We start from the raw sequence: 15,701 nt of genomic DNA on the forward strand, positions 1-15,701 counted from the left end.
TATATAAAAAATAAAAGAACTTTTTTTGCATTTGGCCCCCTCAAAAAAATTATTTTTATAAATAATTACATCAAATTTATAATTATAATTTTGGTCATATCCCTGCCATGCAGGTACCACGTAAGCGCCACACAAATAAGGATGGAGGTGCTGGAATACGTTGAACACAGTAATTCATTCACCGTGTCTAGAAACGATGAATGATTTACCGTGCCTAGAAATATGGAACACGGTGAATGTTTCACTGTGTTCAACTTGAGGTCCCTCCCCAGCCAGCTTGCGTGGCGCTGATGTGGCGTCTGCATTACAGGAATAGGGTCAAAATTACAATTATAAATTTGATGGAGTTATTTTTGAATATTTTTTTTTTGAGGGGGCCAAATGCAAAAATAGCTCAAAATAAAATTAAGATAGTTATACGTGCAAATATCAGCTGCCTCTAAGGTTGACATGTCAGTAAATTAAGACTTTGAGGAGGGGTATAAGTGCAAAAAGCTCTTTACTAAACCCGAACCGTGCCAGTTACCAACCGAACCAATTATAACTAAAACCGGCTCGGTTCCCGCTCTCTTAAACCGGTTAAAAACCCGTCCGAATCAGGTTCGATTAGGAAAAATCGTGGTCTAATTCTCGACCTAAACCGCAAGGTCGAGTCTATTTCGTCTCCCCTACAACAAAACCCTAATTCTCAATTTCCCCCTCCTTTTTCTCCGGGGTAATCGCCCGATCCGATCCGACGCCGTCCACCTCCTCCTCCGCCGCCGCCACCGCCTCTCGCGGCCGCCGCCGCCGCGCTTCGTCTAGGGTTTCGGTGAGTTGCTCGTGGCCTTCTTGTATTTTGTTCCCTTGAGCTCGATGTGGGTGTGCGACGAGTTTTAGCTCAATCTCTGATTTCGAGCTCCTTTAGATCAAACGTGTGATTGTGTGCAAAAAAGTTATAATCTTTGCTCGAAAGTTGTTGATTTTTTTAAAAAATTTTCATGATCTGTATCTTAGGAGAACAAGAGTAACAACGCTTGGCTCGTTTGCAACCCTAATTCCATCAAAGAGAAACATTTATCTTAGTTTTTTTTTAGTTATTGTAGGTTTTTGGCATATTTCATTGAATCTGATACTAACTTTGATATTGATGTTGTTTTCCTCATAGCATGCTCTCAACATGGATTTTTGGTCCATAGAGTGCAGGGCATCTAAAAAATATGGAATTATGGGGATTGGGGATGATGAATTGAAGTGTAAAATACCTTTATGTGATTTAAAAGGGCTTATTTGTTCGCTACATTGTGTATGCTTATCAACCTTTTATCTAAATTATGTGCAAACTCTCTTCTATTTTCTTGATTTATCACTTTTAATCGTTATTTCCTTTTCTCTTGGCGGTCACTTTTATGCTTCCACTTGAGACTCTTACACATCCCTAAAGATCCTAACCTTTTCTAATTTATGATCTTTGTATTATTATTGTTTTATTCTGCATGGTTTGCACGGCAGCTGCGCAGATTAAAAGTTTTGCATATTCTATATATACACAATAGAGATGTAGCTTTTATAGTTGATTCTTAGAAACCCATACTCCTTATCCTGTGCATTTTCAAGAAAAAATATGTTATTTTGAACTCACTGTTATGATTTCGGTTAATGATACTGAAATGACAAAATGAATGGTTCTTTCTAATTAATTTCTAGATGCTTGCAGTGGCACTTTACATTTTATCTACTAGATGGCTACTTCCTCTCCTGTCTCTAGTAGCAAAGGCGGCGACTCCATCGGGAGTACTGCTGCTATAAATGGCAATACAACACCGCAACGTACTACTGTCATTGATACACCGAGGCCAAATCTTCGTGGCCTTAATAAGCCTAAGTGTATCAAGTGCGGAAATGTTGCTCGCTCAAGGTACGTATGTCTGCTCTATACTTCTCTGTAATAATCTCGTATTAATTGAGGTATCAGTATAGTATCTTAATTTCTGCTATATCTATGAAGTAAAAGATTTTCTACGTCAAAAAAGAAAAAAAAAGTATCAAGAAATTGAATTTTACTTAACCTGTACGCGTACTACTGAGCTATCTTATATTTATGAAAATTCTTTAAAAAATAGTTGTAATTCTAAGAGCGGGCATATTCAGACTGTAATTCTGCTATTGTGCTCTCTCATTATAAAAAATGGGAATCCTTCACTATTTTTCATCTTGTGGCTTAGAGTTGGAATGCGTCTTTACTGTAATATCTTATTACTTCTGTGTAGATCTCCACAAATACATGATCATATCCATATGAATCTTGGAATGACTCAGTTGTCTAACGCTAGTGGGTATTCATTTCAATATATTTGACATGCTTCTTGTTTCCCAGGTGCCCATTTCAGAGTTGTAAGAGTTGCTGCTTCAAAGCTCAGAATCCATGCCATATTCATGGTATGTGTATTGTTTCCAACAGCAGAAAGACTCAGCAAAGTGGATTTGGTCTCCTCTTCTTCTATGTAGTAATCAGCCGCATAAATTGATGCTCCTATAGACTAAACATGAGTTCATATTATGTAAAGATTATCATTATAGTTTGGGTAAATTACACTTTTGGTCCTCAAACTACGAGGTGCATAATACTTTGGTCCTCAAACTTTAATTTGTTGCAATTTTTTGCTCATACTTTCTGAATTATTGCAATCAAGTCCCACAATCCAATTTAATTGGCTAAATGGTGACAAATTGTTAATGTGGAAGTGACGTGGAAATATTGTGATTGATGATGCGGCAATAATTAAGATGCTACGTCACTTCTATATCAACAATTTATCAACATTTAGCCAACTAAATTGGGTTGTGGGATTTAATTACAACAATTCAGAAAGTTCGAACCAGAAATTGCAACAAATTAAAGTTTGTTGAACAAAGTGCCACGCTCCTCATAGTTTGAGGACTAAAAGTCTAATTTACCCTTTATAGTTTTGGTTAGTACTACTATGCATTTTAAGAACTTGTTATTGATCTTAATACTGATTTATGGGTATGGTGTGTCAGTTTTGAAGCAAAGCAGTATTTTACCCGACAAGCCACCTCCATCTAGATCTCCTTCGATCGAGCAACCCTCAATTGATATACCTTCTACTGGGTAATTCTCAAGCACTCGACTCAATTCCTATTCCTACTATACATTATTTGCCAATAATTTCTTTTGACATGACTACACTTTTTGAGACAGCTCTGCTTGGAGGTTGAACGCACTCAAACAACTTCCACACAATTTCTTGAATGCACTTCGAGCGAAGAAACCTCTTAACAAAAAGGTTTTAACACTTTTCCATCTTTCTACTGGATTATTAAATAATTTCTTATCTAAATTAAACGCCACCCTTCGCAACTTTTCTAGGATGTTGCGAATATAAACAAGTGGAAGTTTGCAAAACTAAGGGAGTACATTGAAGGTAATATCGAAGCAGAAAATGAAGCATTTGAGAGGTACTTGCAGAATGTGGCTCTACTTGAGGAAATATTTGTCATCCCAGATGAGCTCAAAGAAGAAAATCGGGCCGCAGCTGAAAGCACTTCAGAAGACAAGATGCAGAGATTGGTATCTGAGATAAAAATAAAGCTAAAGTCTAACTCTGACAAGGAAGAGAGCTTTAGAGAGAGAATAAGGAACATCTTGGATCAAAAACTGGAGAAGTTGCGCGAAAAAGAGCGAAGCAATGAAGAGGGTGCACTCTCAGATGACCTAGCAAGCATTAAAAAACGCGGCGAGAGGACTGCAGCACTGAACGATCTAATCGATAAGATGAATAGAGCGCGAGGCGAGGAAGATTTGATATCTTGCTTGGAAATGAGGTCTCAGCTGTTCAGAGACTCGGCTAGTAATGCAACGGAAAAATGTGAGGAATTGAACGTCGGGGACTCTTCGGCATGTAAAGAAGAAGCAGAGACTACTAACTCTTTCTCTTATTCTCTTCCTTTTGTATGTATTGCTGTTGATGTTGATCAGAGGATGCTGTCGGATATTGATGCAGAGTTTGCGTCTCTCAGTCGGATAGTCGAATTGTGACTTGCGAAACGATTCCGCTACTGTCACGATATTGTTGTTTATTAGACTAACTAAAGCTTTGATCAATATAATGGTGAGTTTACTGAAAGATGATGCTCTTTTACGGTATAGATCATGTAATGTTATCTTATTATAATTTATCATATTATTTCTGATTAGACCTTGTGTTATCTTACATGACACAATTGAGTGAGTTTGGAATGTATGCTATGCGGTATAATTGTTACTATTTTTGTCATTATATTTTCATTTTGTGCTTCTGTATAATTCTGAAGCTTTTTTTTTTCTTTTTTTTTTTCTTGTCTTTCGGGTACGAATGAACAGATGTTATGATTATTTTTAAAGTTCACACATCTATTTGAAAAATACTATAAAATTAAATTGAAATATATTCAAAAAGGAAGGAAACTTTACAATTTGAAGCATCTAAAAAATGTGTAAAAATTCAGAAGGGAGTGTAACCGCTGGTTGAAGCAAATAATTGCCCCTCTATCTATTATCTTTAAGGCTTAATTACATCTTATCTTACTGCACTGTACTTAAGAAATTTTTTTTGAACAATATTATTATTATATTATTATATTTTATTATCTTTCATAAATATTACCACTTTTTTTTTCACTAATCTTTATATTAATTTTAGCAAATTTATTATTTTGAATAAAATCTAACAATTTTTTTAAGAGATATAAGTTAAAATAGTAGAAGAAGTACGAAATAAATTTTCATAATAAACTGATCGAAGCTTCCATCAACTTATTTTTAATTATTTTTTATTACCTATATATATATATTTGTATTAAAATGAGTTAAATATAAGCTTTGTCACTTTTAAATAATATATTTTTTAGTAATTTAGTGTGAAAAATGGAAAAAAAAAAAAAAAACGCCACTCTTTAACGCCCAAAACCTGTTTTCTCTCTCGCATCAGTGAACGAGTAGTAGTATATCGCCATGGAGAGGTATCGGAGAGCCTCGCAAATCCTTCTACGATACGTCTCCTGCGAAACCCGATCCCTTTCGAAGCGTCCGTGCGGATCCTCAATCGCAGGTAGTATCCATCTCTTTCTCCTCTCGATCGAATCCCCCCTCCTCAATCTCTAATTATTGTATGGATTATTGATTGAGAGTTTAATCATGGCGAATGATCGAAAATTAGGGGGAGAAAAGGAAAAAGAATCCAAGTAGGGAATGTGAATAGATTATAGTTTTTGGTCTCTTTATGTTTTAAATTAAATGATTTATTTTCATGTTTACAATTTTGGATTTTATCAAGATTTTAGCTTAATTAGACCAATTTCTTTTTCCTCTTGATTTTTTCTTGATTCTTTTTAGTTATGTACTGTCACCAGCTCAATCTCTCTCCTCTTGATTGAATCCCAAGACAAAAAAAGAAAATAAAACAAGAGCTTTGTTAGCTTCTTTTGCTAATTGGTTGTCGTCTTGGAGTAATAATTATTATATTATATGGATTCTTAATGGAGAATTTAATCATTGTAAATGATCGAAAATTAGGCGGTTTTTTTTTTTTTTTTTAATAATTCAACAAGAATCACACGATCTTGATCCGGAGGGGGAAAAAAAGCTAACATAATATAGTTTTGTGTTGTGGTGGGACGTTAAATCAAATCTTTTGGGTTAAGTTAAATGATATCTCTGAGTAGGGAATGCCAAAACATATACTTGTTGATCTCTTGATGCTTTAAATAACTAATGGGGAGAGTTTTTTTTTTTCTTTCTCTCTTGATTTCTTGATTTCTAGTAATGTACTATTACAGGCCAATCTCGTATTCAAGAACAGTTTATAAGAGAATACAATACGAAGTTGCGTAATGTTTTACCCCACAGTATGCCGCGGGTTTGCACGAGAACAGTTCAAGGTTCGAGAATTTTCTGTCTTGATAGACCATGTGGAATTCAGGGTCGGTCGTATAGTTCTGCAGCCACATACGCTCAAAGGAACCCATCCTATTCGACGCTAAATTCTAGTGACATCACCTATTTTAGAAGTATTTTGGGCGACAAGAATGTAGTTCAGGATGAAGATAGACTGTCGGCTGCTAATACGGATTGGATGCGGAAGTACAAAGGTTCGAGCCAGCTTTTGCTCCTACCGAAAACCACTGAAGAGGTACTTCCGCTGTAAATACTAATTTTTTTGTACAATGCAAGATGAATCTATTTCTTTTCTATTTTCTTGCTTTTAATATTGTGCTTCTAACAAGTTGTCTTTATTCTTCATTCAGAAATTTGTCAGGGTGATAGATATGGGCTTTGACACATTGATATATAGCTACAATTCTAAAGGAGTTCTTAAAAAAAACTTCCCACTTCTCCCATCTCATAGAATCAGTCCGTTGTTCTCATTAGCTTCAAAGTTCATGTGATACTGGTGACCTGCATTTATTCTAGTCAAAACAACGTAGTATTTAGGTGGTAACGGTGAGCATTCATAATAACCATTTGATTTTTCTCCATTTACACTAGTCAAACTGTGTCCTTATGAGTAATGAGCAAAGGTTGAGAAACTGTGAAATCATTAGGTTTACTAGCTTCACTGCTATTCTTCGTGCATCTTATGTTATTAGTTTCTTTTATCATATAGAAAAACTTTTGAAGTGTGTAGTAATGAGTAAAGCCACTACTTTAACCGGAGATAAAGTGCTAGTTAACAAGCCAATTGTTCTTATTGTGTAAAAGGCTATCTATTATAAGACTACAATAGAGTAACAAATTTGTCACTTAAGTAGGATTTTAAATCCCTACTGAATTGGACAATAATATATATTTCACGTGTATTTTATTTACCCTTGCTGTCTTTTAGTTCTTTTTCATAATATTTCTGATTCAGGTATAAGCCTTTCTTATGTTGTACCTTCCACTAGACTCTGTGAGAGAGATGCAAACTTGTGGATTTAACTTTATATTCCTTGTATCTATGTTTGGTTTCTCAGGTATCTAAAATTCTTTTTTATTGCAACTCCAGACGATTGGCTGTTGTTCCCCAGGGTGGCAACACTGGTCTTGTAGGGGGTAGTGTTCCTGTTTTTAATGAGGTATTATAATCCTTTCTTGCTGGACTTGTAATGTTTAAGAACTATAATACACATGAAGAATAGACTTGGTTGATTTTGGATAGAAATACTTGTTCATCCTAAAATAGAAAAAAACTTCTCTTCTTCCGTGTGCTTTTTCCGTATCTGTCACACCATAAAACTTGTATCGTAGAATTTGTTTGAGTCTGTTCTGCTTATCTTTTTTGTGTTTTTGAAACTCAAATCTTGTGCATGCTGGTGGATCGCGGATTATTTGCAATCTACATTGGCAAGATAGATACATCATTGTAACATATTTAAGTGCAGGTAATCATCAATATGGCTTCCATGGACAAGATAATTTCCCTTGACAAGGTATGTACATGCTATTGTCTCAATTTGTAGAAAACTCATTGGCATGATTATGGCTTAAAATTTCATGCGCTCTCTTTGATGTTGATTTATCTTTTGTTGCTTACAATCCCCAGACAGTCCCTTATTGTGGATTATTCATTCAGCAATACACATCTTGACTTTTCATTCAACTAGAAAATGTGTTCATGCTCGCCATACTATGCATAATAAGCAGTATCCCTCAACCACATGAACTTAAATAATTTTTGGGTCTGAAATGCCATATGGATAGAGCTGATAATTTCCCTTGCTGTTGGGTTTATTTCATGTATGTCCGCGAGTTCTTTGACAATTCAAGAAAGTCACCGTCTTTTGCGGAGTGGTTTAGTCCCTTTTTCAAAAGTTTTTCTTCCTTTTGGGTCCGTGATGGTTCATGTATTTGTTCTCTTGGAAATTTTTTGAAAGTTTAAACTTTCTGTTTAACATTTTTTGTCTCTCGTTTCTGCTGTGTCTGCCTAATAACTCCTTGTACTGGCGTGAGATTGAAATTTTTTCAATGCCTATCATTCAAATTGTTCATAAGAAAGATATTTTACTGTGAATTACCAACCTCTTATTTGTTTCAAGATTGTTGAAAAACAAGATAACAGTTTAACTCTAATGTTTCTCTTGATAAATTTTGTCAAAGTCAGTCGCGTGTATCGCACCAAAGGATTCCTGAGGTATGATTATGATGACATTTCAGGTCAATGGTATACTCACTTGTGAAGCAGGATGTATTTTGGAGAACTTAAACAACTATTTGACAAGTGAAGGGTAACTATTATAAGCTATTATATCGGTATTATTTATGTGGCTTTGTTTTAATTGGAAATTAGATATGGATGGCAGATAATGTGTAGGCCATAAGGAAAACAAGGTTTCCTTTTTATTTTCTTTTCCTTTTATGGTTATTCATGCTTTACTCTTAGTTTGGATATTAATCATATTACTTTTAGATATGATGTGTGGGTCAATCAGAAAGACTCCTTTAATTAGGGTAGCGTAGGTCCAGATAGAAGTTTATGAAGCATTGAAGTTGAATTGTATTAGTTCAAGCTCCATGATGGGCCAATCTAATTGATCCAACTTACATTCATTATGATGGGTAACTATCAGAAGTGAAACTGTGATCTTTGTGAACTGTATATTGGGTGTTTAGGACAGAGATAACTTAAAGGTTATTGAACTGTGATCCCTTGTGAATTGTGATTTGGAGTTTCCTCATCTTCTGATTTTAGCAAAATCAGACATGAGAGGGGTTTGCCTTGAACTCGTCAATGGTGGCTAGGTTTTTGCTTTTCCCCCTCTTTTGCCGTTGTTTTGACGTATGACTCATTCGATTGAAAAATCATAAGCATATTGAAGTGCTTGTTTAACTCTCTTTTCAATTTTGGCATCTTGATAGTGCTGAAACTTTTTTCTCATTTAGATTTATCATGCCACTTGACTTGGGGGCAAAAGGAAGTTGCCAAATTGGTGGAAATGTTTCAACTAATGCAGGTGGTTTGCGCTTCATACGCTATGGATCACTTCATGGAAATATTCTTGGTGAGTAGCTATCCTGTTTCTATTGCAAACAAGGTGGATAATATTATACTTTCATAATTTACTCCACATTTGAGTCAGAGGGGGAAAAAGTCAAATCTTCAAAAGAGTTATGTCTTGATGATTTTACAAGTGATTTTGTGATCTCATATTCTTGGTGAGGAGGTATTACGTTTCCAAGCTCATCTTCTGGCGAGGAAAGACCTTCTATTTTGCATATGGTTTCATGGTAGAAAAACTAAAAATGCTAGTGAATTACATCTGCAATGGCTTTATTGACTCAGAGTGGCTTTAACCACCGTGCAATCTCATTTTAAGGTGGACTCTGTTTGTTTCTGTTGCTATCTATCATTCTATCTCAATGCTTTATTGTGATTCTTCCTGCATGTTTATGATGGCATTATTTGCATTTATTCAGCCATTACTTTGTCATTTTGTTATGTTCCAAATATAAAAACTGTAAATGCCAAATGGAAATTAAAGGTATCATCATCTCTTGCTTCTCTTTTATGCAGCAGAAAGTGTTCATCTAATAAATGTGAATCTAACTAAAATGTTAGTGCATTAAGAGCTTTTTATTTTGGTCTCTTACTCCTTTTCTCCTTTTCTCACTATTTTGCTCTACCTCTCTGTTAATGGATTGTTAACTTGTTTTCATAAATTATTATATTTTGAGCCTAACTTAATGGAGGTGATAAAACCTTCACTGTTGTAAAATTCATTATCATCTCCTTTGGATAATATATAATATGTATTTACTTCTTGGTACATATCATTTTGCTTTCCAGGACTAGAAGTTGTTCTAGCTAATGGAACTGTCCTTGACATGCTTGGAACTTTACGCAAAGACAATACAGGATATGACTTGAAACACTTATTTATAGGTATGAATTGAGCATTACTTATTTGGTTGTGCTTTAATGATGTAGTGCTACTGTCTAATAACAAGGCATATAATTGATATGATCAGGAAGTGAAGGTTCTCTAGGGATTGTCACGAAGGTTTCAATACTCACCCCAGCTAAGCTTTTGTCAACTAACCTTGCATTTCTGGCATGTAACGACTACTTAAGCTGCCAGGTATGATATTATTTCCAAGCATTTTTATGTGTATTCCTATTTTCCAAAACATGTATCACACACATATACCCTGCAAAACTCTATTTACACACACACTGCGAAATTTGAATTTTTTCTATATAGCCTTGAAAATTTTCATTTCTTATACTGATAAAAATATTTCACATATTTATAGATGATTTTTGCAGCGATATATATACATGTAAATGCCCATCTTCTGAGTTGGGAGGATTGGAAACACTTCGCATCTAATTTTAACGTGTAAATTCCAGAAATTATTATTTGAAGCCAAGCGGGAACTAGGTGAGGTTCTTTCTGCATTTGAGTTCATGGATAGCCATGCTATTGATTTGGTAAGTTCATTTAATATAATTTTTTCCCCCCATCAATATGCTATTTAGCATTAGTTTATGAAGTTGTTAGGATGAATCTTAGTTAGTGCAGTTGCACCTCACCTTCAAATTAGGTAAATGGTATTACTGTAATGCAGAACTTTTTGATATTTGATTGCTTGAACTAAAGTTCTACTGTTTAAACTTTATTAAATTCAAAAGTAGAGAGCATGAAAGCCTCGAATGAACTGCGGTGAGCTTTACTAATCTCTGCTCCTATGCTCTCTGCTGTTTGGTAACATATCACCTGAAGGTCCTGAACCTTTCTAATCGAGTTTCATAGAACATGAGATTGCTGAGTTTAATCTTTCCGATGAATATTACTCAGCATATCTGAGCAGCGAAATAAAATTTATTGTTCCTATTTCATTTGATATAACAGTGTTAGTATATGAAAGCATGATATGAAGCTTTGACTCTATGGCCCATGAACTATTATACTGTTAATTTAGTATGGCATGTGTCAATTCCCTGACATCAAGTTGGTTTCATTAATGTCATATCTGTAGAGGAATGAATATATTGCTGTTTTTTTTGTCACTCTCATTGGACTTTTAGTTCACATTTTTTGATCTGAGAAACGCTAAGGTATCTCCCCTTTTTTTGTCTATTTGGGCTCCTTACACATCTCTGTTCATTGAATGGTAAATACTAGTTAATTTGACGAAAAAAATGTATTGTATGATCTGCTGATGTACATTATTATTTTCTAGGAACTCTTTCGTTTTTTCCAGAAAATATTACTTCCATTAGTTCTTTCATTGTTTTTACTTTTTATTTTCCTTTTTGGATACCAAGGTTTTGGGTCACTTAGAGGGACTTCGCAATCCTTTACCAACATCCTCGTACAAATTTTACGTTCTTATTGAGACCACGGGTAGTGATGAATCATATGACAAGTAAGTTCATTTCCAAATTGTGAGAACAATAAATTTATTTCTTAGTTGTCTTACTTGTCTCGTGTATGAAAGCATTGAGCAATGACATAAACGCAAGTGGGTATATATAGTTGACTGGGGGCAATGATTCAGTATAGGTGAACCTAACAAGTTGGAACTAAAATCATGGTGTTAGCATCCATATATATATATATATATATGGAAACTCACAATGAATTTTTTTGACTTCTAATTGCAATCTGGTGCTTTACTTCTGAAGGTTAGCAAATTAACGGTAATCTACTGAGTGTAACATTCTTGATGTATTCAGTTTCTATGCTATATTAAAATATTGCACTTTGGCTAATATTTACAAATGATGTACCATTTGAAACTAGTGGGACTCACTACAAGAACCAAGTCTTGCAGCATTTAGTTCACTATTTTATTTCAATGCCATCTTGTAGAGCAAAGCTTGAAGCTTTTCTGTTACACTCGATGGAATGTGCTCTGGTTTCAGATGGAGTGATAGCTCAAGATATAAGCCAAGCATCCACATTTTGGAGAATTCGAGAGGTTTCTTCTGATTAAAGATGTTTATGATTGCACTAAACCTAAGTGTTGTTGTTGTTGTGTACTTTTATCTACTACAATTACAGGCCTTAAAGAGGTGGGGTGAATTCACAAAAATTTAAATGAATGGTTAAATGACTGCTTTTTAATGTATGCTACTGCTCTACTGAAACAAAATGTAGCTTTAGTCCTTTGGAATTGTTCATCAAGCTTATGAGTTGTTTTTTCTCTCTTCATGAGAGTTTCATCAAATATGATTGTTTTCTTATGTTTTCTTTTACAATAATGTTTTGTCTAATATATTTACAAATATCGTCTATCCTCCAATTTATATTTTTAGTTTCTGTTTAGGTTCAATTCTAATTGATGATTTTTTATATTGTAATTTTTCCTTTTTTTACTTTGTTACTGCCATAGAGCATAAAATATATTAGAAATCAAGGAACGCCTTGTGGTTGCAGGGTATATCAGAAGCATCAGTGAAATTGGGAGCTGTCTACAAGTATGACTTATCATTACCTGTTGAGAAGCTTTATGATATCGTTGAAGAAATGAGTCAACGGCTTGGTAGTTATCCTTAACTCGATCTTTTTGTCATCCTTGATCTTTCTGCAAAGTATTATTTCATTCATGTCATATTTACATAAACATCCCTGTATATTCTTAGTGTGTATCATGCTCAAGTCCTTGATTTCTTACATATAAACCCTTGTACAGACAAAATGTCCCCTTTTTAGAAAAAACAACTGGTATACAAAATCAGCTTCCTACCAACAGATTCAATTGACTCTCCACACTTGGATAATTGAACTTTTGTAAGCAACCGCACTTTCGAAAACTTTGTGAGTAGATGATTTTGTGGGGATATATCTACAACTCCCTCAGTTCTTTATCCTCCTTGTTCAGGTGACGTGGCGAAGGTAGTGGGGTATGGTCATCTCGGAGATGGAAACTTGCATTTAAACATCTTGACAGCCGAATACAGTGATGATGTATTAACTCCTAATTTTGGCTACTATCCATCTCATACCAAAATGATATTAATTTCACTACGTTGAAAAATGTTTCCTTATTTAATGAATTTCAGATTCTCGCAAAAATTGAACCTTTCGTCTATGAGTGGACTTCCATGCACAGAGGAAGTATCAGTGCAGAGCATGGATTAGGATTAATGAAAGCTGATAAAATTCACTACAGCAAGTCATCAGAAACTGTGAGTTTACTCCCATATGAATAAACTTAGATATTAGCATTATGTGTAATAGCATCATTTTTAAAGTCTAGAATTGTGGTTTATCAATTGCTGTAATTATATCTTTTGAAGTGAAGCATTATATTCGCTGTCGACTAATTCTGTTTGATTTGAAGAGATAGTAGATTTTTCCTTGAGGTTCTGTGGCTATCTTTCTACTTCAATTTATTTCAAAAATATCCGCTTAGCTACGTATGGAATTAATAGTAGTTGCTTCTGGTTTTGATCATCATTGTAATCTCAAGAAACAAAGGCCGCTTTTGGAAAAAGTGTTGGTACTATTATTGGAAGGATTCACTGGATTGGTTATTTTATACAATCTACTCTCTTCTTCCTAGTTGCTGATATAAAACTTGCAAATCAATTTTGTTCTATTTGTGGGTTCTGAAATAACTTATGCTTCACGCTGTCTTTCATTTTAACTGCTCCTATTATTGAGTCATTTTATGTTTTAGTATTCTTTCTAAAGTTTGTGAATTAATGGTCAGGTGCAACTAATGGCTTCTATCAAAAAGTTGTTGGACCCCAACTGCATATTGAACCCTTACAAAGTCCTCCCTCAATCTGTGCTCTAAATAAACTGAGGTAATCAAATTCTTGTTGCTCTGTATTTATAAATAAACGCCGTATTGAAATATTTTGTTTTATGGTATCTCCTTTCAGCTGATTTAATTTGCATGTTTTATCTAGTGCTGAAAGTAGAGTTTTCTAAGTTTCTTATTAACGGTCAATAGTGAAATAATTTGCTAAGACAATCATTTCACTCTCTGTGACCTCTTTATCTTCTTAGACATGCAAATTAATACTCCCATTTCATCAAGTATCTGCAACTGTTTCTGTATATTTAACTAATAGCTCTATGTATCTAAGAGAGAATCAATACTCTTTTTTGTTCACGTAATATTGGCATACCTTGTACTCTCTTCACTGCTGGATCATTTTTGGCCGGTGGATTTGTTTTTTGCTTTTTCGCTTCGGATGTCATGAATTCTATCAACATGGATGCACGCTTTTCATACCTGAAAAATGTGAATCTAGAGACAAATGTTTCCTGCGAGACCGAACGTCTGCTAGCTAAATGCACAATTATAGTCCACAAAATGGTACTGCTTATTTTACCATCAAATTAGTCACATTGCATCATTGCATGTTTCAAAAGTAACTGTTCCTAGTGTTAAAATTGGCCATTCTGCTATACATATTTATCTTGCTAGCATATGGAGGGTGGTACAATTGAATTCAAATTATGTAGTCGAAGTAAAAGAAAATATGTTCGTCTCTTATAAGGATATATAGAATGGAGTAGAAGCAGATGAAAAAGATATCACTTATTATTTTGCAAAATTGCAATGTTATAGAACTGTTTGAAGTACTGTTTGACAGCTCTTTCTATCTCAATAGCTTTATGCTTCGGCTTAAGCTTTTCCCTTTTGGGTCTCTGAATTTCGTTTTAGCTTTCCTTCGTAGTAAAGAATTTGAGTCGTTTTGTTTTTTTTTTTTTTTTGTCAAACTTTTTCACTTCTGCTGCTTTTTAAGCTCCTGAAGAATCTGGTGACCAAATAGATATTTATTTGGGAATAACTATTAAAACACAATATGCATTTAATCAATGTGTTTTGTGGTCAAAACCTTTAGTTTGCTCTCCTCAATACAAATTCATGTCGACGGTGAAAGATATCAGAGCTACATCTCTCTAAAATGTTATGAAACATCATGATTGTGATCGTGGGCGACGCACGGCATGCTGATTGTGAAATAGAGAGTTACGGTTTCTTGGATCGTATCGATGCGATCCGCAGGCCGAATTCTCTTGGCCCACATGGTACAATATGGCCATACATACTTTTTTAGTGTGACCCTGACCTATATCTCTGCTGGTCCCTTAGGTGAGGTCCCTTTCCATCAACCAATGGATGGTTTAAATTTTAGATTTTTGAATATTTTGTTATTTGTCTCGATTGCGACGATACCGTGAACTTGCCCATATGAGCCACTTTTTGAAGAACAGTGACTTGGGTGAATAATTTGTGGCATATGCTTGTATAGGAAGAAGAAAGTAAATTGACACTTCTGGTTCCTTTCTTTACCTTTCAGTTGGCATTGATGGTTCCCCACCCTTCCATCTTTTTTCTAGCCCTATTAGTTGTGCTTTCAATCTCCTAACATGTGAGGCCTTGAATCATGATTTCTTTCTTAGGGACATCTGAAACATCAATCACACAAATCTATGTTATTTTTATGTAAAAAGAACCTTAAGCTATTGTTTAGTTAACTTCTTTAATCGAGGAGCAGAAGCTGAGCAATGTCAAATGAAGGATCCGAGGCTTCTTGTTGGAGTGGAACTTGGATTTGAATGGCTAAGGTTCAAAAGCAGGAGCTCTATTTAGAAGCTGTTGTTTCTAGCTTCAGTAGGAGGCTAGCTATTAGGGTGTCTGGAGCTTGTATTTTTAACACTTGAAAGTTTAATTTAAGATTTTTGTTATGCAAAAATTATATATATATATTCCTTCT

At 34.7% G+C, this 15,701-nt stretch overlaps 2 protein-coding genes across 5 annotated transcripts; both read left to right on the top strand.

Annotated features, from left to right (window-relative positions):
• LOC109713514 lies at window positions 643-4,288 on the top strand. Of its 2 annotated transcripts, none has more exons than XM_020237639.1 (6): window positions 643-811; window positions 1,687-1,897; window positions 2,357-2,418; window positions 3,022-3,112; window positions 3,203-3,287; window positions 3,371-4,288. In XM_020237639.1, the coding sequence occupies exons 2-6, from the start codon at window positions 1,722-1,724 to the stop codon at window positions 4,037-4,039; spliced, it is 1,083 nt and encodes a 360-aa protein (XP_020093228.1). In that variant the 5' UTR covers window positions 643-811; window positions 1,687-1,721; the 3' UTR covers window positions 4,040-4,288. The 2 variants fall into 2 exon arrangements, with proteins under 2 accessions (XP_020093228.1, XP_020093227.1); XM_020237638.1 differs by having other exon boundaries at window positions 1,697-1,897.
• Window positions 4,911-14,117, top strand: LOC109712668 (probable D-2-hydroxyglutarate dehydrogenase, mitochondrial). Of its 3 annotated transcripts, none has more exons than XM_020236380.1 (15): window positions 4,914-5,090; window positions 5,818-6,170; window positions 6,994-7,095; window positions 7,402-7,449; window positions 8,174-8,244; window positions 8,900-9,018; window positions 9,804-9,899; window positions 9,986-10,095; window positions 10,368-10,448; window positions 11,286-11,386; window positions 11,833-11,941; window positions 12,400-12,505; window positions 12,845-12,930; window positions 13,026-13,151; window positions 13,679-14,117. In XM_020236380.1, exons 1-15 carry the CDS (start codon window positions 4,994-4,996, stop codon window positions 13,763-13,765), a joined length of 1,692 nt encoding a protein of 563 aa, XP_020091969.1. In that variant the 5' UTR covers window positions 4,914-4,993; the 3' UTR covers window positions 13,766-14,117. The 3 variants fall into 3 exon arrangements, 2 of the variants coding, with proteins under 2 accessions (XP_020091969.1, XP_020091970.1); XM_020236381.1 differs by having other exon boundaries at window positions 4,967-5,090; window positions 5,961-6,170; window positions 7,026-7,095; XR_002216938.1 differs by lacking the exons at window positions 13,026-13,151; window positions 13,679-14,117 and adding an exon at window positions 12,656-12,753 and having other exon boundaries at window positions 4,911-5,090.

Source organism: Ananas comosus, linkage group 7, assembly GCF_001540865.1.
Source record: "Ananas comosus cultivar F153 linkage group 7, ASM154086v1, whole genome shotgun sequence".
NCBI classification, from domain to species: domain Eukaryota; kingdom Viridiplantae; phylum Streptophyta; class Magnoliopsida; order Poales; family Bromeliaceae; genus Ananas; species Ananas comosus.